This window comes from Dromiciops gliroides, chromosome 2 (genome assembly GCF_019393635.1).
Source record: "Dromiciops gliroides isolate mDroGli1 chromosome 2, mDroGli1.pri, whole genome shotgun sequence".
NCBI classification, from domain to species: Eukaryota; Metazoa; Chordata; class Mammalia; order Microbiotheria; family Microbiotheriidae; genus Dromiciops; species Dromiciops gliroides.
Window position 1 is genome coordinate 35,206,498 of NC_057862.1, and position 25,109 is coordinate 35,231,606.

At 41.2% G+C, this 25,109-nt stretch overlaps 1 protein-coding gene across 1 annotated transcript in view; it reads left to right on the forward strand.

Moving 5' to 3' along the window:
- The window catches only part of SCAPER (S-phase cyclin A associated protein in the ER), a 379,320-nt gene that overhangs the window by 64,998 nt on the left and 289,213 nt on the right, over positions 1–25,109 (forward strand). Inside the window, 3 exon segments of the mRNA XM_043987611.1 lie at positions 5,046–5,206; positions 18,916–19,178; positions 22,789–23,010. Coding sequence (XP_043843546.1) covers positions 5,046–5,206; positions 18,916–19,178; positions 22,789–23,010 — 646 coding nt within the window.

Below are 25,109 nucleotides of genomic sequence, written 5' to 3' on the forward strand. Positions count from 1 at the left end.
TGCCCTGCAAGGAGCTTATACCCTATACAGATAAATACAAAAAATACGGAACGGTCTTTCAAGATGGGGAGGCATGAATAACGGGCAAGTGTCCGGGAAGGCCTCCTGGAAGAGGCAGCTCTGGAGCTGCATGGGGGTGGGGGGTGGGGTGGGGCTGGGGTTTCTGAGAGGTAGAGGGGAGGAGGGAGCGCCTTTGAGGTTTGGTGGGCAGTCATAGGGTGACTTGGCTGGGCCATAGTTGATGAGGTAAGATAATAGATAATCAGCCCAGAAAGGTTTGCATTTCTGTAGTGCTTTAAGGCTTGTAAAACACTTGTGTATCCTCTCAACAATCCTAGGAGGTGGGTGCTGCCATCCCCCTTTACAGCTGACCAAACTGAGGCAGACAGGGTTAAGTGGCCTGCTCCGAGTCACATAGCTAGGAAGTGGCTGAGGCCAGATTTGAATCCAGCCAGGCCTTCTTGATCTAGGGCTCTATCCACTATACCACCTAGCTGCTTCTAGAGAAGGGGGCCTTATTTGATCCTAGAGGCAGTAAGGAGCCACAGATTTCTTTAGCTGGATTGGAGAGGTCGAAACAACCGCTGGATGCAAGGAGATCAAGGAGGAGATTATTGCCATTGTGTAGGTGAGAGTTGATGAGAGTCTGAACTGGCTGCAGGAGTAGAAAAAAAGAGGCAAATAGAAAAGATGTGATGGTAGATCTGACAGGACTCTGCGGTTAAGTGGAAATGCAGGGGTGGCAATGAAGAGTGGAGGGCCACCTGAAGGCCAGTGTCTTTATCTAGTGCACTCTGGACCAGGGGTTGGGAGTAAGCACTGGTTTCGAATATGGGTGAGTGGAAGAAGTGGAAGGAGTGGAGCCTTTGCCAGCAGCTGGGAGGTTAGGAGAAGGAGGGAATATAGGTTATGTTGAGACACCTGTGGGACAGGGAGGAATCGGTAGAGAGCTCTGGGAATTCGTTCGATCTGGGGACTGATGTTATCCTCTAGAGGGATCCCCTAGAGAGAGAGAGGCTGAGGTTGGAGCCCTGGGGGCTCCCATCCAGAGGGGAGGACATGGCAGGCCTGCTCCAGACAGGGCTCCTCCTCTTCATCTCTGCCTTGCACAAGTCCTGTGCTGAAGCTCTTCCCATGTGCTGAGCACTACACTGAGCCCCAGAGATACAGACAGGAAAGTGATACGGTCTCAGGATGGTTGGGAAGGTCTGGAAGTGCTAAGGATTCAGGGGCAGGGCTGAAGGCAAAGCTCTTGGGTTTTAGGAGCAAGTCAGAGGACGGTGCCTGGGCATCGGGAGGACCCAGGAGCAGGCACAAGGCCCGGCCAGAAGGCCCACTTTGTCTAGTTTGTGTTTACTCATCTCTGTACATGAGTCTTCCCACCCCAAACACTATGACTCAGTTTCCTTGTATGCACAAGAGGGGAATAGCAGGTTTGACAGCATGAAGCTCTAAGGACCCTTATCACCTTAAATCTGTTATCATGTGACCTTGTGGTAGGTCTGTCTGTACTGGACCATTGGTTCCCCTCTGTTCAGCATTTTGATGCATTATTTGTAGGAGACACACCCGTTCAGGTCCTCTTCTTTTCAGATGACATTGTGTTCAGTATATCAAGCTTTGGGACTGAAAAACAGCCTAACTAGGATTCATAATTACTCAAGATAATTTGGCCTAACTGTGCATACAGGAAAAACCAAGTAGATGAAGATTGTCTGCAGGTTGCCTCAGTTGTTGTTGTTGTTTATCTAGGGCTCTATCCACTATTCATGAAGAGAACCTTGAAATCATGTCATGACTTGCAGTGAATTGGATTTAAGTGAGGGAGGGCTGTGCAAGGCCACCAACCGCATTGTCTCCTCGAGCCATCTGAGTCCAGTGGCAAGACATACATCAAGATGACTGGAGATGGCCCTGGATGTTTGAAGCAGTTAAATGACTTGCCCAGGGTCAGGCAGTGTCTGGGGTGAGATGTGAACTCAGGTCCTCTTGACTCCAGAAGCAGTGCTCTGTCCACAGTGCCATCTCACTACACTGTGTGGTTCAGTAGGTAGCCTTGTCCTTTAGCTTATCTGTTTGGGGGAGAAAATTTAAATGGACAGTAAGTTAGGCCTGGAATTAAAGGCAGAGGAGGAGGTTAGGTCACATGGATTTGGGGAAAGTAAATACTTTTGTTTTTAATGACCTCATACCGCTCCCTGAAACAGAAGTTGCTCTTTTTTTGCACCAGAGGTTGGCTGGTGATGTTGTATAGCTGTGAGTCAGAGAATAATGCAATCTCCAGACAGATGAATTTGGGCATCATTTGAATGTCTTGGGGATCATAGGCACAAAAATAGTGGTTGAGGATGCCATTAGATGATTGTATGAAGAAGGCTTCCAGTGGGTAGTCAGTGTAATCAATCCATTGTCAAGTCTCCTGGGGCATCGAGTAGACCCCCATGATGATCTGGTAGGGATAGACTGTGAGCTGCATCATTGGAAGGAACAGCTGCATTGATGAGGTCTCAGGGCCATTGAAATGCTGGAATGTAAGTACCAAGAGACATCAGCCTTGTTTTGTTTGCCTCCAGAAGGTAGACCTAGAAACCACGGCTGTGTGAGAGCAGTCCCCAAGGGCGTGGTTTGTTCTTTATTGTGATGGGCCTCCAGATAGAGGCTCGAAGGCTTCTAGGTGGAGACACTGTAGTGCAGCTTCTTGCTAATGGTTGAGTTGGCCTCAGTGACTTCCTGGGGACCCTTCAGACTCTTCAGATTCGGTGATTCCATGACTCTTCTTCCTTGCTGTTCTCTCCTTGTTGAAATCCCGCTCTTCCATAAATGCCTTGATGCCCCTAGAAAATATCCTCTGTATTCCAGGAAGCCTCCCTCTTCTTCCCAGTTACCTGAACCCAGATGCTCTGCCTGGGAGCTCTTGGGGTCTTCCAGCCCAGCCTCTCCCCGAGCAGCCATCTGCTCCACGACATCACAAAGACGTGGCCAGCTAGGCCCTCTTTAGAGCTTAATGTCAGAGACAGCCTCTTCAGCTGTTGGATGCCTCTCTTCTGGCAAGCTGAACTCTGCCTCTGGACCTTTTATTCCTTGCTCTTGGGCCCAAATAGAATAAATCATCTCCCTCTATGACGTGATAGCATTCCCAGTTCTTGAAGACAGTTGGCATCTCCTCCGCTCCCTGTTCCCTAGTCATTTCTAGGCAATACCTCCCCTCCCCCATCTCTGTAGCCCATCCTCATTTGTTATGTTCTCAGTGAGCCGCCTTCTTATTCTAGTTTCCAGCCTCTCAGTACTGCTAACACAAAGGGTGTAGAAAGGGCTAGAGGGATAGCTTGTCCTTGGTGGGGATTATTAGCAGGGTAAGACATAGGGCATTTCTGTCCTGGGCCGGGTGGGAGAGATGATGGCATATTAGGTTCTCCAGCTAAAGGGCCTTCTGAGAGATTCTGCTCCACACCAGACTTGACCAGCAGTCTCTTTTACAGTATCTACAACAAATGGCCCTAAAGACTCACAGTGATGAGTAACTCCTGACCTCTCCAGGTACTTCATTCCTTTTGGGAATGCCAGACCTTCTATTGAGCAGAAATCTGCTTTTCTGAAGTTTCCACCTATTATTTCTACTGCTGCCCCGAGGAGCTGAGCAGAAAAGGTCTGAGCTCTCTCCTCCTGATGTCCCTTTGACTGTTTGCAAGGTCTCAATCACAGTCCCCTGTCTTCTGGTTTCCAGGCTAAATATTCCGTGTTCTTTTGGTTGTTCCTGGGATAGCGTGGTTTCTGCTCCTATGGTCATCCTGGTCTCCTCTCTGTGAAGAGCTCTCCCATTCACATCGGCACCTCTCTGAATGAGGGTTCTGAGACCCTGCCCTTTATTATCTGTGGGACTTTGAGGGAGTAACTTAACTCCTCTGGGGTGGTTTCCCTGTTTATAAATAAACCAAGGTGCCTACAATAGATTATATCTGAAGTTCTCTGATTTCTCCATCTTTCAAGTTCTTGCAGAACTTTGTTTTTTTTTTTTCTTTAGTGCATTTACATTTTATTTTATATTAGAGCTTTATCTTACTAGATTATGACTTTCTCAAGGACAGAGACTGGGCTTCATCTATTTCTGTCAAGCACTTGTATGTTTAAGCGAATGAATGAATGAATGAAAATGCAAAAACAGACAAGCAAAACCAGCCTCAAACATTTATATAGACTTTCATGGGGGAGAGGTGGTGGTTCTTAGGTATTCCTAAATAAAGAATTACACTCTCACATACAGTCCAGTTAGAATTAAAGAGGTCTTTTATTTGGTGCTAGGAAAGTGACCCAGTGGGAAGTCAAAGACTTAACCCCTTGGGGAGGAGGGCTTAGAAACATTCTCCTCCTAGAACAGAGGGAAGGCAAAAGCTTTTATAGAGGATAGATGAGGTGTCCACTTGAAAACTGGAAAATTCTCTTTTGGGCTGGGGTGGGGAAAGCTTGGATGCTTGTCATCCTCCTGAGAGTCGAAAAGGATATTTTTGGAATGATGGTCCTGACCTCTGGGGTTATCTCTGTCTCCTAGTTCAGGTAGTAGCCATGCCTGACTGACTTTCCTGCTATAGAATTTTATCTCCCCTTCCTTCTTAGGTGTGTCTGTCCTGATATCTTGTTGGTCAATCTAAACTTTAATAGTGCCTTGGTTCCTCCATATGTCTGTCCTGTTATCTGGTCATCTTTGGAGAAACTTCTTCTGATTTATCCTTAGCCCCTTGTCATAGACAAACCTCACTGTAGAGCTTAACTATATTATGGATTCAGGGCCATCCTGGTACCATTCATGTGCTGCCTGTGTAGTAGATCTTTCTTTAACAAAGAAAACCCTAACACATGATCTATGTCCCTTCCCCAAAAACTCAAATGGAATTTTACCGTACATGCTTTTTAAAACATTAACAACCAACTAAGGGAATAGGTTGGATGTATTGGACAAAATCCACTGCGATGTTTTCCCATTTGTTTTTGGAACTTTAAAAATAAGTACTCTCCTATCTAAGTTATTAATCTAATCATTGTTTCTCTAGGGGTCCATCTGGGGCAATTGCTGCTACTCGGCTGGCCTCGGCAGGTGTAAGTTGGGCTGACAAAGTGAAAGCTAACCACTCAGTGACTGCTGCACCTCCAAATACAGCACCGGCGCAGAGCTGCCCGCCTGTCACAGTACAGAAGGCCTCTCGGAGAAATGGCAAGTGATGTAGGATTTGATAGATGATCTCTTTACACTTGGTACTCACATACAACTGTCTACGTAATCGCCTTCACTAAAATGGTAAAATGAGCTAAGAAGTCCACACATAACTTCTTGTCAGTGTTTTAGGAATGCTTAACCAATGTATTCTAGTTCCAGATGAGCCATACGAAACTCTTAAGTAGAAAGCTTTCTTTTACCAGCTCAGAATTCCTTTAGGGTTTTGACTTGGTGTATTAAAAAAATGTAGGCTAGTCAAGTCACAAGGTAGCATGTGCATTTATTTTAAGTACCAGATCTAGGGGAAAATATATGGTGGTGGTTACTATTTGGTTAAATAAAAGTATTCTTTTCATATTCTTTTAGATATCTATTTTCTTCATGTCATCAGGATTACTGAAGAGTAGAGATAAATAGAAGTATTATTGTCACTTTTCTGAAGGATTAGTTGATTCCAGAAGGATTTTTAGTGTAATATTTTCTGAAAGTTCAGGATAGATTTTAGGGGCAGCTAGATAGCACCCTGGATAAAGCACCAGCCCTGGAGTCAGGAGGACCTGAGTTCAAATCTGGCCTCAAACACTTGACACTAGCTGTGTGACCTTGGGCAAGTCTCTTAACCCTCATTGCCCCACCCCCCAAAAAAAAACCCATGGATTTAAAAGGTTTTTTAAAAGTAGTTTCTTGGAATTTAGAATGATGCTGAAGAGGTGATAATGGATGCCTCATTCTTCCTCTCCATTAGGAATCGAGAATTTTATCTTTGCTTTTTGTGTGAAGAGTCCAGTTGGACTTAGAGTTAATTCAAATCTTTTTGAACCAGAAATAGTTTTCCCTGGAAATAACAAAAGCATTGCTACCTCTGCCTTCTGACTGGGTTTGGAATTGTTTTTGTTAGGGGGCCAGGGTTTGTCCCCAGGGGGTCGATCTCCTTGCTCCTCTGTTGTAATTCACTGCTTCTTCATGTGGACAGAACTCCGAAAAACTAAGACAAAGAAAGCAAATCTTTCTGTTATGTAAAGATAAGACCCTGGTAATTGAAAACTTAAAAGTCTCCTCTTCAGGTACATGCTACCACCCCTTCGTGCTAGGAGTAGGTGGTCTGCCTAGTTGTTGTGTCCACGACAGTTCATCAGGAGGTCGCCAGCCTCCCGGGATTAGCCCCTCTAAACTTTGGCTGGCTGGTCCTTTCACAAAATAAAGGCTATTTTCAGGCCCTCCTAGTCATGGAATTCACGTGTGGGTAGGACCTGTCTGGGCTTGTGCTGCACTGCTGTGATTGTGCAGAAGTCAAGGTCACCTCTAGGTCACCATGAGCCATGGTAAAGGATTTCAGTGTAGACTAGCTTCTTTATATTGGAAAACTGATCACAGAATCACATGGTAAAAACTTGAGGAAAACCGAGTGATGTGTAACACACCAGGATGGCTATCTTGCCATTTTTTTCTAATTTCCTTGAATAAGAAGCCCAGCAGATTGAGAGGAAATGATAGATATAATTCTACTTAATGTTAATAAGACTTTTGCAAAGCATTCACACTGGGAAAATGTGATTAAAGATAACACAAGTGAGATCTTTGGACTAAGGCTTATTAGCAAGTAGTCTTCTGCCATGGTTGTTCTTAAAACTGAAAAGAATCTTGGATAGCATCGTATAGTTTATCTTTTTTATAAAAGTCTTCTATTAACAACCCTGATGATGATAGTGGTGGTTAACAGCAAAAGACAATTATTCCTGTTTTAATATAACTTGAGATAAAATCTTATTGCTTTGTATATATTTTGAGAACATTTTGAAAGGTTGATTGCATTATTTTAAAAGTTAGAAAAATAAGCTTTATTGAGTACTTTTTAAAGCATCCTTGATTTATTTAAAATTTAAACATTTACAGTATCACAAGTATATTTATAATCGCTCTGTTATTACTACTTAAATTGGCACACATTTCCTTATTTCCAAAGGGTTTAATTTTTAAGAAATGAGAAAAATTCTATTATACTTCCATTTTATGCTACTGCATTTTTCTTTCTTTAAATAATTTAGAAATTGAAGCATTGAGCAGTCTTGAGATAATACATTGCAGTAAAAGTATAAATCAAACATAGCTTTAGACTTTTAAGAGAAAAATTGAATTTCAATATTTCCCATTTAGGCTAGCTAGAAAGCCCCAAACAACAAATCCATTAAAAGCCCTGCAAAGTCACAGGGATGAAATTTAGCCTAGCCTTCATGAGATAATTCTTGAAATTAATGCAGGAATTGTGGAAATAGTATTGGTAGGTAAGAACTAATTAAAGCTAAATTTGTAAAATTTTACAACAGTCACTAATCAGTAGGCTTATATTCCAGGTGCTATAAGATTTTTGACTTGGCCAAGGTTGACTTTTGACTTGCTCGGAGCAGTTGAAGGCAGGCACTTTGACTCCAAACACATGATGACTTTAGGTTGTGACAAAGTAGTCATATGTTAAAGGGCCTGTTCAATATGAAGCACACACTGCTTTGTATTACGGATCCCTGCAACTCTGCTAAAAAAGCTTTTGTGCCATCTTGGCCACAGAGAGTGAACTCCAGGGAAGTAACCAGAAACATCATCTCACAATACTTTGTAGTTTGCACACTGTTTTCTCATTTGATCTTTTCAGAGTTGGTGAGAAATGTACAACCTCTTAATGGGCTAGAAAGGTGATTTGTGGAAATTTAGTTCCGTTCAGTTCAACATTAACTGAACCCTTGTTATTTATGCCACACAAAATTAAGTACTTACCCTAGAAATGGATCAACCCACAAACCCCCATTGTATGGTAGAACATTGCTGCTGCATAGGGAAGGTTAGGTAAGAGACTGTCTCTTGTCTCAAAGACTTTTTGGCTAATTGGGAGATCAGACACTAACACAGATGACTATAACACACAATATGACCTAATAAATATATTAGGGAGGTGCAAAAACACACATTTGATGAAACATCTCAAAGGGGAGGTCATTACTAGCTAATGGAATCCACAGTGCTTTTTGCTGAAAGTTTTATTGGAGTTGGTTCTTAAAGAGACCAGAACTATGATTTTAAGGCAACTAAGTGGGACAGTGCATGGAGCTGTGAAGTCTGTGCTGCATTTTATTTTTGTTTATATCACTATACATTGCCCAATTACATTTCAATCTGGTTGGGCCAGTGGTTTGATACCTTTGGTCTAGGGGACTTCTGATGAGGAAACTCCCTCCACAGATGCAGATCTCCAGCTTTCAGTCTTAGACTTTCCCAGAGTCACAGAGCCACATGTCACATGTCAGATGTGAGCTTGGAGCCCAGGACATCCTGGCTCAAAGGCCAACTCTAGCCGTACTGCCATGCTATTTTGTGAGTTCTCAGTTATTTGGATGGAGAAACAGGCGCAAACCAAATGCACAAGAAATGTCTACATGCAATCCATCAAGAAGCGTTGACTAAATGATTTCTGTGTGAGAAATAACCCTTGCTCTCCAGGGACTTATATTCTAATGGAGGCAACACGTACATATATATCAGTGTATTCAAGAAATGTGCAAAATAGCTGCAAGGCAGCCTTTAGAGCAGTGCTGGGACCTGTGCTGGGACCTCTCCAGGGGAGAGTCCTATCACAGGTGCTGGTTTCACCTTTGATCATCCCACTGTGGGGTGGGGGGGGAGGGTCATCGGGACAGTTTTGAGCCCTGGGGGAGCAAACGTTGCCTCCCCTTTTGATTTCGAAAGTTTGTGAACAGCTTTGGGCTTGTGGCATTTCCTCCAAGGGAAGCAGCAGCTGCTGAGAAGGACGATGAAGCTGGCTTAGAAATGGTCTGTGCTGTCTGGCTCTGCTGGTTCAGCTGAAATCGTGGTCGCTTTAGGTTGTGGCAAAGTAGTCATACCATAAAAAGATAACGAGTGTGACTTGTATGGATTTTGTAGCGGTCCCTTCTTCTTTACAAACATGATAACTTGAATACTGTGAGCTTGTGTGATTCCTTCTTGGGGGCATTCCCCCTGAGGATGCCCCTCTCAGCTCCACCCCCCCCCTTCGGTGGATTGCCTTTGTGCATTGAGGTGGCCCGCCTCATGGATAGCTTCGCAGGCCAACAGGGCTGATTCTCCAAAGACAGACATTTATACTGGAAGCCCTGATGCCTGGGTGGGACCTGCCAGATCTTGTAGTTTTGGGGGGAGGTCTCTCAGTCCCAAGGTGCCCTCTATGCCTGGGATCTGAGTGGAGTGCCACTAGTAATCATTCTTTTGTGTGTGTGTGTGTGGGGGGGGGACAATGGGGGTTAAGTGACTTACCCAGAGTCACACAGCTAGTAAGTGTGTCAGGTGTCTGAAGCCGGATTTGAACTTAGAGCCTCCTGAATCCAGGGCCAGTGCTTTATCCACTGTACCACCTAGCTGCCCCCTCTAGTAATCCTCTTGATCGCTAAGGGCCTGTGATCTCATAGATATGAAGATTACAGGCATGCTACTTCCTCCCCATTCCCTAGCTATTCTGCTGCACTCTGGCCTTCTCTCCCAGGAAGTTGTTTCCTCATCCCTGGGGCCTTGGCTTTTATTTTATCTCATCCCTGTGCCCGGCCTGCTGTGCATCTCCAAGTGCTGATGCTACCTGTCCGGGCTCTTCTTCTACTTCCTCTCACCTGAATTCAGGCTCTTGCCTGACACTACTGTGTTTTCCCTCATCTAGCCTGGTCTCTGGCTTACTTCTCACTTCACTGTCATCAGGCAGATGGGCATCAGAGCCCTGTGGGTGACAGCAGCCCCCAGAACATGTCTCCAGCTTCTAGCTCAGCCCTTGAAGCAGCTGTTTGGGGAGGCAGCACCTGTGGAGAAGGGGCCAGCCATCCTTGCTAGCAGCCACTCCCAGGGCAGACAAGCCAGCCTTGTCTTCCTGGCTCATTTTCACATCTCCAGCATTTAGCACAGTGTTGGGCACATAGCACTTAATAAATAATTTCTTTTTCTTCCTTTCTTCCTTTCTTCCTTTCTTCCTTCCTTTCTTTCTTTCTTTCTTTCTTTCTTTCTTTCTTTCTTTCTTTCTTTCTTTCTTTCTTTCTTTCTTTCTTTCTTTCTTTCTTTCTTTCTTTCCTTCCTTCCTTCCTTCCTTCCTTCCTTCCTTCCTTCCTTCCTTCCTTCCTTCCTTCCTTCCTTCCTTCTTTCTTTCTTTCTTTCTTTCTTTCTTTCTTTCTTTCTTTCTTTCTTTCTTTCTTTCTTTCTTTCTTTCTTTCTTTCTTTCTTTCTTTCTTTCTTTCTTTCTTTCCTTCCTTCCTTCCTTCCTTCCTTCCTTCCTTCCTTCCTTCCTTCCTTCCTTCTTTCTTTCTCTTTCTTTCCCTTCCTTCCTTCCTTTCTCTTTTTTTCATCACTTGTTCATATATATCACAACTTAGCTATGTCTGTTCATCCAGTTCCACACTTGTCCACATCTCCCACAGGTTTGTCACAGAGGGCCCACCTAATATTCTGGACACAGTGACGGTTACCCATGAACATAGCCATGCAGACTAGCTTTCAGTTAGCTCTTTTCCTCTTTTTATGACTAGCCCATTTTTTTCCAAGTCATAATTTTTTTCTGATAAAATCCTTTAAACTGCTTTTCTTGCAGAAATTCTTTCCTACTAGGCACCTCTACATTGGATAATGCTCCACTTCAGCTCTTTGGAGCCTGGTATTTTGTGGTATTTTTGTGACTAACAGTTATTTAACATAATTGGGAGACTATTGATGCTGATAAAATGAAGATTTGGTTCAGAGGGCAGCCTGAGTCATTCGGTGTACTATAGAATTACCCAAGGGCAATCCGATCAGCTTACTGTCTTCTTCATTCTGGGACCTGCTCACTGCCTGTCCAAGAAGTATGTATTGCTCTGTGGAATATTCACCTAGCTTTATGTTATAGGTGAGACAATAGCCATTTTTCAACTATATTTTTCCTGTGTGGGTAGTTTAGATTATTATGGATCTAACATATTATATAGAATGTAACAGATTTGAAAATATTTTGGGACCTGAAGCAAGCAGTACAATTTCATTTACATCTAGGGGCTTCAGGAACACTTTAACATCTCTAGGGAATCTCTCTTTAATATAGGCTGCACTAGACATCATCCATGATGGTGGTAGCTATCAGTTATTTATAGGAATCAATTGTTAGTTAATTAACAAACAATTATTGAGTACCTGTTGTGTGGTAAGTAAATAATTCCCTGTTCAGTGGTTCGCTTGATTGTAAAGGAAGAGAGAAAATGAAGGGTAGGAAATAAGGAAACAATCATTTATTAAGCATCTGCTATTTGCTAAGTACTGTGCTAAGTACTTTACAACTATTATCTCATTTATTTCTAATAACAACCATTGGAAGTAGATTCTGTTGTTATCCTCATTTCACAGATGAAGAAACTGAGCAATCAAGGTAAGTGACTTTCCCAAGGTCATACTGCTTGATTATTTGAGTGTCATATACAGCAAACCAATAAAGTGAAGAAATGCAAATGTATTAAAAGTATTTAAGTACAAGATAGTGTCTGAGGCCAAATATGAATGTAAATCTTCCTAATTCTAGCATTTTATCCACTGTGCCACCTAGATGCCTCTATGGTAAAGCTATGGCTTGGGTTCAGGCCCACATCACCTTTTTCCTAAACCATTACAACCTAATAATTGTTTCCTTGCCACACTCCAGCCTCACCTGCACACTGCTGCCTGGGTGACTTCATGTATGGCTGTTAACTCCCCGTCTCAATCAGCTCCATTCCAGTGACTCCCTCATCTGTTCAGTGTTTAGAGCCTTATATGACCTGGCCACCCACCCATCTCTCCAGACTCAATGGACATAACTCCGCTTCCTGCACTCTGTGATCCAGCCAAGGGCCTCCTGTCTGTCCGTCAAGCATGTTGTTCTCTGTCCTCCTTCTCCACAACTTCGCACTGGCTATTCCCTAGAGCTTGGAGTGCACCTCACCGAGTCCCCTTGTCTCCTCATGTCAAAGTTTAATCACTGGCTTGTTCGGAGGCCCTTCCTAACCTCCTGATTTCCAGTTCCTTCCTCTCAAATTGCCTTCTATCTAACTACTTTTCATATATTTGTATTTCTTCACTTTATACTTTTGCTGTATGCATATTTTAAAAATTCAGTGACATCTTCAGTTCCAAATTCTCTCCTTCCCATTTACCTCTCCCTGCCTGACCCATTAAGAAATCAAGAAAAAGGGGCAGCTAGGTGGCGCAGTGGATAGAGCACCAGCCCTGGAGTCAGGAGGACCTGAGTTCAAATCTGGCCTCAGACACTCGACACTTACTAGCAGTGTGACCTTGGGCAAGTCACTTAACCCTTATTGCCGCCCCCCCCCCCCAAGAAAGAAATCAAGAAAAAACAAAACCTGTTACAAATTTGGATAGTCAAGCAAAACAAGCTCCTGCTTTGTTAGCCGTGTGTGTGTGTGTGTGTGTGTGTGTGTGTGTGTGAGAGAGAGAGAGAGAACACATGCTTTGGGGTGTAGTCAGTGCATCAGCTCTCTACCAGGAGGCGGATAGAATGTGTCACCATGAGTCCTCAGGAGCTGTAGTGGGTTCCATTGTGTTGAATGGAGCTCTCAGGCCTTGCAAAGTTACTTGTCTTGGCAGGGTGGTTGGTGTGAATTTTTCTTTGAACTCTGCTCACGTTACTTTGCATTAGTACATGCAAATCTTCCCAGGTTTTTCTAAAACCATCCCTTTCATCATTTTTTAGAGGATAGTAGCCTTCCATCACCTTCATATCCCATAACTTATTCAGCTGTTGATGGATGGGCATCCCCTCAGTTTCTAGTTCTTTGCCACCATAAAAAGAGATGTTCTCAGGGGCAGCTAGGTGGCGCAGTGGATAAAGCACTGGCCTTGGATTCAGAAGGACCTGAGTTCAAATCCAGCCTCAGACACTTGATACTTACTAGCTGTGTGACCCTGGGCAAGTCACTTAACCCTCATTGTCCCATGAATGAATGAATGAATGAATGAACAAATGAATGAATAAACAAGCAAATAGATGAATGAATAAATAAAATAATTTTTTTAAAAAAGAGATGTTCTCAATATTTTTGTATTTATGGGCGTTTTTCCTCTTTCTTTGATCTCTTTGGGATATAGACTTAGTAGTGGTAATGCTAGGTCAAAGGGCATGCACAGTTTAATCACTTTTTGGGTGTCCTTTCAAATTTGTTGTTCAGATCAGCTATACTAGTTCATAGCAGCACCAAGAGTGCATGAATGGGGCCAGCAAGGTGGTGCAGTGGATAAAGCCCCGCCCCTAGATTCAGGAGGACCTAGGTCTCAGACACTTGACACTGACTAGGTGTGTGACCCTGGGCAAGTCACTTAACTGGCAGTTGTCATTTCCCTTTTTTTGGTTAACTCTGCCAATCTGATGTTTTTGAAGTGATTTCCGAATTGTTTTAATGTTCATTTCTCTAATTATTTGTGTATTTAACAACATAAATACAACAAAACGTAATATTGCATTTTAAAACTCATGTCAGTATGTAGCCTGCAGGGATCCTTGCGTTCAATTGAGGGGCTCCGTGTCTTTTGGAGTTTGGCACCACTGATTTAAAACACTTTTTCACATCATTATAGATAGCTTGGATTTCTTCTTCTGAAAATTGCCATTTATCAATTTCAAAATGGCTTTTATTTTTCTAAATTTGAATCAGTTCCTGATATGTCTTAGAAATCAGCTCCTTGGGAGTAGGAATTGTTCCTTTCTATGTACCACTCGATCAGAAATCCTCAACCTGGGGTCCACAGACTCTTAAGGGGTCTGTGAACTTAGATAGGAAAAAGTTACATCTTCATAAAATTGATTTCCTTCTTCATCCTATGTATTTAATTTTGTGCACATAAAAATATTCTGAGGAGGTGTCCAAAGGCTTCCTCAGATACTGCCAGAGGGGTCCATGATATAAAACATGGCTAAGGCTCTTGGTCTGGAGTATCCAGACAGCTTATTAAATGTAAATGCTGGCTTTGTGCTATTCTGTTCTTGGTCTTTACTGAACTCAGGAAGCTTTTTGACAGTTTAATTGCATGATTTTCTTTCTTTTATAATGTTTTTGTTAAAACTTTTCCCTTCTTAATTGCAATAACTTTTCAATGTAATCTATACTAAAAGTATATTTAAAATATTATTTATCCATGGAGACCTAACTTAGGTTTCCTGTATTTATTGATGCATGCACTCTTCCCTTGATTTATTTCAATTATCATTTTAATTTTTTTAGGTGGTAGTGTTTTTGTTGGCCATTTCATTGGTTAACTGAATCAAGTCTAGGTTCTAAATAGAATTTCTTTCTACAGGGAAGTTTTTAAATTGGTGTTTTTCTTTCCTTTTTATCTTTTTTTTTAAATAAAGAGAATAATGATAGTATTCATGGAGTTAGGAACAGGTTTAGGCCTTTATTTTTGAACATATCACTCTCTATTTCCTTTTTATCTAGGTTTTTTTTTGGGTGGGGAGGGCACTGGGGGTTAAGTGACTTGCTCAGGGTCACACAGCTAGTAAGTGGCAAGTGTCTGAGGCCGGATTTGAACTCAGGTCCTCCTGAATTCAAGGCTGGTGCTTTATCCACTGCACCCCTTAGCTGCCCCTTTTATCCAGTTTTTTAAACTTTATTTTGTGCATCTTTATTAATTTGTTTGCCATCAGGTTTTGTTTGTTTGTTTTTGTTTTTGTTTTTGGGGGGCAGGGCAATAAGGGTTAAGTGACTTGCCCAGGGTCACACAGCTAGTAAGTGGTATGTGTCTGAGGTTGGATTTGAACTCGGGTACTCCTGAATCCAGGGCTGGTGTTTTATCCACTTCACCATCTAGCTGCCCCATCAGTTGTTTTTTAAATGCTAGTAAAGCATGAGTTTCTGTTACTAGGAGGAAACATAATGTTGTGGGAACAAAGCTAGACTTGTTATCAGTAGACATAAATTGGAGTCCCAGAGCTACCACATATTAGTTCTGTGATCTTGGGCAAATAAATTTAATTCTCAGAGCCTTGATTTCCTGATCCGTAAAATAAGTGTGTTTGATTAAGGTGATTTCTTAGGTTCCTTTCGAGTCTGAATCTTTGTGATTTTATTTAGAAGTTCACAACTATTTTCCACTTGAGATGTGTCCAAGCTATGGGGATAGAATGTTTTTGAATTTTCATGACATAATTTTAAAAAACAACATTATATATTTCTTTCTGTATTAAAGAAGTGAGTATAAACGAGAAAATTTATTTCCTCAATTTTTTAATTGAAAATTTATTGAGTAATCACCTGAAGTAATGTCATGGAGGTAAACAAGGGCAATCTCTGGTCAAATTAAGGCATTTTCCTAAACAACTCAATAACGAACCTAAACAATCTGGTAACATTACAAGGTGTTGTTCACAGATGAGTGAAGGTGCCTGGCTAAAGACCAACCTTTGTAAAGTACAAGCTGTACTGCTCTGAATCCGTGAAGAAGAGATGCAGTGATGGGAAAAGAACATAGCTCTTGAGGCTTGTTTGTGTTTCCTGGAGAGTACATGTGGACGGGTTTTCTCTCTTCCACCCCCCCACCCCCCCACCAGCTGGCAGCAGCATCTTCCAGCACACTCGTGGCTGCGTCTGGTTGAACAGAGTCTAGCTGCAGACTTATCAAGTCAGCATGAGGAGCCGAGAGCTTGGCACTCATAGAGGTATCTGGCCTGAGAACCAAGAATCCTGCTGGCCATAGAGAGTGGGTTGTGGTCCATCCGTCCTTCCTGCCTTCCTTCCTTCCTTTTTTCTTCCTTCCTTCTTTCAGAAATGTTTTATTTTAATAAACATTTTTATGGAAAGTTTTGTATTACATATTCTATTCCTCCTTTCCTTCCTGTTCTCCCACCCTGAGGCAGTTATCAATCAGATATAGATTATATATGTACAGTTATGTAAAACATTACCTTATTAGTCATTTTGTATAAGAAAACTCAAAAGAAAAATGAAAGAAAGAAAGTGAAAAATAGCACGCTTCAGTCTATGTTCAGTCGATATCAACCCTTTCTTTTAGGGGTGGATGGTATGCTTTATCATTAGTCCTGTGGGATTTTCTTGGATCATTGTACTGCTGAGAATAGTTAAGTTATTCACAGTTCTTCACTGAACAATATTGCTGTCATTGTGCACAATATTCTCCTGGTTCTGCTCACTTCACTATACACCAATTCATATAAGTCTTTCTAGGCCTTTCTGAAATCATCCTGCTTATCATTTCTTACAGCACAATAATATTCCATCACCATAACTTGTTTAGCCATTCCCCAATTGATGGGCTTCCCTTCAGTTTCCAATTCTTAGCCACCACATAAAGAGCTGCTATAAATATTTTTGTACAAATAGGCCTTTTCCTCTTTTTTGGGTTGTCTTTGGGATATAAATCTAGTAGTGGTGTTGCTGGATCAAAGAGTATCCACAGTTTGATAGCACTTTGGGCATAGTTCCAAATTTCTCTCCAGAATGTTTGGATCAGTTCACAACTCCACCACCAGTTCACAATTCCCAGTTTTCTAACATCCCCATCAATATCTAACATTTTCTTTTTTTGTTATATTTGCCACTCTGATAGGTGTGAGGTGGTACCTCAAAATTGTTTTGATTTATATTTCTCTGATCAATAGTGATTTAGAGTATTTTTTATATGACTATAGATAGCTTTGATTTCTTTGTCTGAAGAATGCCTGATCATATCCTTTGATCATTTATCAGTTGGGGAATGACTTAGATTTTTATAAATTTGACTCAGTTCTCTCTATATATATTTGAGAAATGAAGCCTTTATCAGTGATACTGGTTGCAAAAATTCTTTCCCAGTTTTCTGCTTTCCTTATAATTTTGGTTACATTGGTTTTGTTTGTGCAAGAGCTTTTTTATTTCATATAATCAAAATTATCTCTTTTATATTTTATAATGCTCTCTATATTTTCCTTGGTCCTAAATTCTTCCCTGTCCATGAATATGATTCCATGCTCTTAATTTGCTTAGGGTATCACCCCTTATGTGTAAATCATGTACCCATTTTGACCTTATTTTAATAGTCTCTACCTAGTTTCTGCCATACTGTTTTCCAGTTTTCTCAGCAGTTTTTCTCAAATAATGAGTTTTTGTTCTAAGACATTGGATCTTTGGGTTTGTCATATCCTAGATTACTATAGTCATTTACTACAGTGTAATTTGTACCTATTCTATTATGGTTCTTTTTTCTCTCTCTTTTTTTTTTTTTTTTTGCAGGGTAATAGGGGTTAAGTGACTTGCCCAGGGTCACACAGCTAGTAAGTGTCAAGTGTCTGAGGCCAGATTTGAACTCAGGTCCTCCTGAATCCAGGGCTGGTGCTTTATCCACTGTGTCACCTAGCTGCCCCCATTATGGTTTTTTCTCAAAGGAAATATGATTTCAGTATTTCAGCTGAGACCAAAGCTGTAGATGATGGAAACCAGCCCTGTTCTTAGGGCATGGATACCTGTTCTTTCCGACACTGTGTGCCTGTCTCCTAAGCCAGGGTTTTTGTCACGCCTTCAGGCTACACATAGTTGAGACCCCTGACAAATAAATGCCATGCAGGGCCCTGTGCAGGGAGCAGGACTGGGGACCCAGCAGAGAGCCTTTGCGTAAGGGCATGTGGAAAAGCCATCGGGGAACCCAGTGGTGCTGGAGAGATGAGCTCTGCCTTAGTGACAAGTATTCCCTCCGTCTGAGTGTCAGTATTGAATGTTTTCAAGCAGAGGCTGGATGACCTTTGTCATGATTCCCGTTCAGTTCTGGGTTAGATTAGATCCTGGCATCCTTTCTACTTCTGAGATTCCACAGTTTTATAATTGTGTTACTGGTAAAATCCATACTTGAAGAATATGCTTTTTTGAGATGGTATTCTGTTACTTTTTAAATTTGTCACATCTCTTTGTAATTCAGTTGGAAAGTAAATTGCCTGGCAGTTACTAAACACCTACTATGTTCCAGTTAATGTGCTAAGTGCTGGGAATACGAAGAGTTCCCAGTTTAATGAGGGTCACAGTATGCTGACAACTCGGTTATAAACAGGATGCACACAGGATCAGAGGGAAGACACTCACATTAAGGAGGGCTGGGAAAGGCTTCTTGGAGAAGCTGAGACTTGAAGAAAGCCACAGAAGCTGGGAAGCAGAGCAGAGAGGAAAGAAAGTGTTCTGAGTGGGATAGTGAGCCAGCAAAGCTCCTCAGAGCTGTGAGGTGGAGTGATGGGTGTGAGGAACAGCCAGCGGGCCAGTGTCACCGGACCGAGGAGCGAGGCCTAAGAAGGCTGGGAGGGAAGGGACCAGGGCATGAAGAGCTCTGAGAGCCCACAGACAATGTTAGATTTGAGCCTGTGGGTTCAGAGGAAATGATCGGAGCTTGTCGTGGACCAGAGAGGGGCCATGTGTGGTCTGGCCTGGACTATAGAAAGGGCACTTCGAGTGGAGTCTAAAAGTATTTGTTTCCAAATTTATAACAACTTTTTTTTTTTTTTGGCGGGGCAGTGAGGGTTGCCCAGGGTCACACAGCTAGTAAGTGTCAAGCGTCTGAGGCTGGATATAAACTTAGGTACTCCTGAATCCAGGGCTGGTGCTTTATCCACCGCGCCACCTAGCTGCCCCTATTACAACTTTTAAAAGTGTTATCTTGAATAAATCTTAACGGATTCTCTTCCGGTTCCATAGACCGGAAAGATGCTGAAGGATGGGAGACTGTGCAGAGGGGGAGGCCCGTCCGTTCCCGTTCTACCGCAGTGGCAGCCAAAGTTCCAGTCCTTCCAGAACCTCTGAGGTCAAAGGATGACAGTGATAAAGAGAATGTCCTTCTCTTTCCTGTGGAAAGCCAGCAGAAAGGCGGAGTCACTGGGGATGGGCCATCCAGCATGGCAGAACCTCTGCCCAAGGAGCCCTTGTCTCCTGGCGAGCATCCTCTGGCTGAAAGAACCCAGGTAGGAACACCCAGAATCCTGTGGCTCCCTTTGTTTTGTTTTGTTTTGTCACCTAATGTGTTACATGATAGTGACGTTTCTCTTTCTGTTTCTTACCCACAAATCAATGGCTTCTTGCCAGTGTATGCATGTTAATCACTTTGAAATGCTTTAATGATTGGATTTGGACTCCACCAGTACCTCCGTTGATCTCCTAGGTTTTTGAAAGCTGCAGTCAGAGAATACAAACCCAAGTAGGACCTGTTAAACTTGGAATAGCGGCCAGGTGGCACATTGCAGTGTGCTTTTTTTTAGCATGGCCATCTACAAATATTTCTTATGAAATTGTTATGTTTAAGGCACACATAGGGGTACTTACGTGTACAAAGATAAATAATGAAGCAGCTCCTCATTTTGGGGACAGGAGGAAAAAGTAATTTAAACATATATATACATACACATATACACACATACTTATACACATATATACACAAACACACATATACTACATACACCCATACACACACACATACATACACACATACACACATACACTGCCCTAACAAAGGGGCAGCTAGGTGCTATAATGGATAGAGTGCTGATCCAGCCTCAGATACTTCCTAGCCGTGTGACCTTGCTCAAGTGACCTGATGTTGTTTGCCTCAGTTTTTTCATCTATAAAATGAGCTGGAGAAGGAAGTGGCCGCCCACTCCAGTATCTTTCCTGACCCCAGACGGGGTGACGAAGAGTCAGAAATGACTGAATAATGACTAAACGCCAGCACCAAACCCGCTCATCTCAAGAGAATTGCAGGTTGTCCGTTATTTAGCTGCCTCACTGAAGTCTGGAGGGAGGCATGTGATCTGCATTAGTCAAGGGCATTCACAGTACCCATGGAGTCAGATTGGAGGCCCAGTATGATATCTTTGCCCGAGGCAATGAGGCTGAGCCAGAAGCCATTTCCTCTAGTTTAGTGAGGACTCTGAGGCCTTTTTTTTACTTTGTGCCCGGCACTGTGCTGAGGGGTTGGGATACAGACCTAAGCAAAAGGACACACGGTCCCTCCCCTCAAGGTGCTTACATTCTAATGGGGATGAGAGCGCCCAAAGGGAGCTAAAAGTGGGCTTTCAGGGGGCCAGGGGGTGAGGGAGGAAGAGAGGATCTGGGTGGGGAGTTAGGGTGGGTGTGACAGCTCCTGAAGCATGTTGGCCAAGCCATGAAAGTTAGAAGGAGAATGATATGGAGCATTGTGTGTGAGCAATAGCACATTGAGCAACATGGCAGGACTATTGGGGGGGGGAGAGGTGTTGAAAACCCAGAAAATAGCCAGGGACCAGTGTGCGAAGAGCCAGACTAAGTGCCAGACAGAAGCATCCCTCTTCCACTGAGGAGGGAATGATGCCGACGTACCTGTGTTTTTGGAGGTGACCTATCTGAGAGATGTCCAAAAGATAGAAATTACAAGATTTGGCAACTAATCAGATGTTGGTTAAATGTGAATGAGGGTTGTGACTCTGAATAACTTAGAAGACATTGGCATCTTTGACAGTGCGAGAGAAATTTCATAGAGTAGCACACTGGGGAGAAAGATGATGAGGTCTGTTTTGGACATGGTGAGTTTTAAATACCTCTGAGGCTCCTAGTTTGAAATGTCCAACAGGTGTCTATAGTGCAGGAGTGAGAAGAGGTCTCTACATAGAGATCTGGGAATCTATGCATCGAGATGATAATTGAACCCAGGAGAGTGGATGAGATCGGGAAGTGAGAAAAGAGAAGGCCAAGGAAATGACAGGGTTTTTTGTATGATATGGCCAAGAAATAAATATTGAGCCCATAGCATAGAGATATATGGTAAGGAATGTGGCCAAATTTTTTTCTTAAAGTTATTTATAATTTTTAATTATAGATAAAGATATAATCTGGTAGTGTACAATAAACAAATATATGTGATGATGGGCTTTCAGGGGCAATTTATGAAAAGTCATTGTAGTTTGCCCCAAATCTTATTCTAGTGCTGACCAATAAAACTTCATTGCTGAAGGTTTCCAAGTTCATAGTGATATTTGTTTTCCCATTGTCGATTGGAAGATTGAGTTTTCATGTTTTTATCTTTTTCAACATGTCTTTATGCTTTTAGCATTGATTTTTCCCATATAAATTGTATTGATCTTGTTAGACACAATGTTGACTATATTGTAAATAGCAGTAGTGCTAATATAAATATTGCCAACAAGATTATAAACCATGGTGACTGTAGTATAAATAATTCTGATGGAACATAAATGTCACGATATGATTTAAATAATGTTTATGCTAAAATAAATACCATTGAACACCTCAGAGTTTGACCAATTGTGGTATTACAAAAGCCAGTTATCAGAATTTAGACAATTTTTTAATATTAACCTAAGATTGGCACCATCATTTTTATGGCCTTTGTTATATGTACCTTTTTTTTTTGAAGGAATGATGTGACTGGGATTTAAATTTTAATTCTTGCTCTTTAGTTTTATTATTCTTTGAAATGATTCCATTTTAACAGTATAATTGTAAAAGCTGTCTGTCCTTTCTCAGTACTGTTGGTTCAACCTGTAGATTAGATATTGTCTATGATACCATTAAGACTGACTTTATTTGGAATGAATTTTTAAAATGAATTTATACTTGTTAAATTAGTATAATTATTGTTGCCTTTATCTTAATGACAAACACCCATGAAATGGTATAGTGAAGGGGATCCATAAATATGATGTACAGACACCAGAGCATCATACTGCAACATGATATTGGTACTCTCGGATTTTATATCGTTTTATCAAGGGGTTTATTAGGACCTAAGAATTACTACTCTTTAACCAGTTAACATTAATTACACATGCTAATTGGTGATACTGACTTCCATAGTGTTATTTTAAAGAGATGAGAAATAGATGATTTTTTTCTTCTACGTGCTCCCTCCATGTGTCCTAAACCAACAGATAACCTGACAGGAATGTACGGTGTGTCTGCAAGTTTTCTCAAAAGAGGTAGAGAGAACTGTTCCACTGAATACCCTCAGCTGAGAAGACCATGTGCCTTCATCAGTGTGAACAATTCCCAGTGTGGCGTCCCTTTCCACCAACACTGATCACAGTCCGCTTATGACTGGAAAGGTACATCCTAGAGAGTTGCTTGAGTCACAGTGAGGCTCATTAACTGGTCTGAGGTCACGTACCTGTGAGTGTCAGAGGTGGCCTTAGAAACCCAAGTCTTCTTAATTCCAAGCCCAGGCTGTATATACTTGTCTACACCGAACCCTCCTTCTCTTCCACATTGTACTCTGATTTCTTGCTTGAATTTGCTTTATTAGAAATAGCCAAAATACTTTGTAACTAGGTTTTCTATTCTTGGTATTAGTAGCAAAGGGCTTATCACTTTTGCACTAGAAGACATTTGTTATGTTTTTGAGAAAGCTCGAAACTGGGCGTTAGGACACCTGGATTCCAGAACTGCCTCGGTCCTTCAGACACATGCTGGCCAGGACACCAAGGAAGCAAATTCCTCGCTCTAGTTGTGAGCATATCACTTTGTAAATGGCGAAGCACATTATTATCATCATCACTAATTCATTTCGTAAATGTGTTCTGTTAGTTCACAGTGTGCCCATCAGACGACATCAGGAACTCTGGCAATTGCTTAGTTCAAGAACATTCTTTGCAGAATTCTTATGAAATACCTGCACTTCATGTTGATGCTGAGCACATTTTGGAGCCTCCACAGACTGACCCTCCTCCCCTTCAGTCACCTACAGACCCGTTTCCAGCAGAGAAAGCCCATATAGAAAGTGAAATGGACCCTTCAGATATTTCAAACGTGAGTGCTAGTAGATTGGTGAAGAAGAAATTCTCAGGTTTCCAAGTGAATATCATTAAGAAGTATGTTGCCTTTTCTGAACCCATTAAACATTTTGTGCTGAAGAAAATAGGCATCTGTGTATCTTCTAAAGTCTCAAGAAGTAAATTTATACAAGATTTTGGTTTTGTAAACATTTTTCTTCTTTTGTCATTATACTAATAAAATAAGCCATTGAAAATAGTCAGGAGTGATATATGTTAGTTTTAAAAAAACAATGGATAGGCTACTGTAGGAAGAGATGTTGACTAAATTTATGCATCTTATTTTCTGTTTTTATTTAAACAGTCCTTTCAAATCTAAAATTCATTGTTCATTTTAAGTAGTATTATTGCTTCTGTATTCAGGTCCAATTTTAGTTCTTGTGAAGAAAAAATAATAGGCATGTATGAAAATTGATCTTTTAGGTTTTAAAAGGAAAAAACTTAAAAGGCTAAATGTATTATTTATCTACAGTGTAAAATATTAATAGCAAAAATGGATCATGCTTTTAAAAAGTGAAATGTATCATTAGTTTTATTATCAGAATGCTACATTCAAGATTTGTTAAAGGTTGAAAAGTACGAACAAATAAATAAGGAATTAGATGCATGTGTACACTGATCAGATTTCCTTTTTCCTTTTTTCATAGATAAATGGGAAGCTAGAGTGATTATTTCCTTTTTTAGATTCGGTCTGAAAGCAAAATCTCAGAAAAACCATCATTCTTAAGTACTCATAAGATCATTTTAAGATAAGATTTTTAAAGTACTTGCTTTTTTGTTTCATTTACTTTATTCAGCTTAAAGTGGAATAGTAGAAATTTTGTTTTATTCAAGAGTTGAGTTGAAATCTTAGCTAAATGATGAAAACCTGCTTGTATTATCAAGATTACTATCTTCTTAATGTTCCTAAGGGAGTTTTATTTAAACCAAGATCAAAAAAGAGTTGGTTTGTGTTATTTTGACTGAGACACCTCTATGGGTGGCTGCAGATAAGTACCTTATTGTTTAGACTTGAAATGGAAGATGTAATAAATTGCTACATTGTTGAGAGACCATTTTCCTCTTTTCTTTCTGAGTATTGTCAAATGGTCTATTGGAGTTACAAAGTGATCTCGAGCCCTGTCATTTATTTAACTAAAACTCAAGTAAAGAAATAATTGAATGAGTATTTTTCTATGTGAAGTCGACCTCTGTAAGCACTGAAAAAAATAGGCCGTTAAGAAATCTGGTTGCCTTGTTTATCACCCATTGTGAGGGCTTATTTTATGGAAACTTTTTTTTAAAAGAAGAGGTGAGTGAAGCAAATACTTATTTGAAGTTTATTGTTAATGAAAAGAATAAAAATGGAACTGTCCTGTTGATTGAACTTATTATTATGTCTAGAATTAAGAATCATTTAAAGATTTCAATTACAGGGTTTAGCCACAATGATTGAGCTTAGAGCACATGTTTTGGGTAAGATAAATTCATCTGCATGTAAAGACAGACTTTCTATATCTTTCTTTTATCAGGATTCTTTATATGCCTCTAATCTTGTATTACTTGATTATGTAGCATTTTTCATTTTCCTTTTTTCTAGTTTATTTTTGTTTTTACTTATAGATTATCTAAAGTTCTGTGCTGAATTTTTGCAAGTTATAGATTTATTGTAGTCATTCTAAAACCAATACAGAAGTGCCAATCTTCAAAGGTATAGGCAGAGTTGTGGCCTGGTACACTGCAAGGCCACTATTTACTGTATTGAGGTTTGTTTTTCTTTTTGTTTTTTGTTTTCTTGTGGGGCAGTAAGGGTTAAATGACTTACCCAGGGTCACACAGCTAGTGAGTGTCAAGTGTTTGAGGCCAGATTTGAACTCAGGTCCTCCTGACTCCAGGACCAGTGCTTTATCCACTGTGCCACCTAGCTGCTACTTTATTGAGTTATTTTGTTTTGTTTTTGTGAGGCAATTGGGGTTAAGTGACTTTCCCAAGGTCACACAGCTAGTAAGTGTTAAGTGTCCAAGTCCAGATTTGAACTCAGGTCCTCCTGAATCCAGGACCGGTGCTCTATCCACTGCACCACTTAGCTGCTGCCCC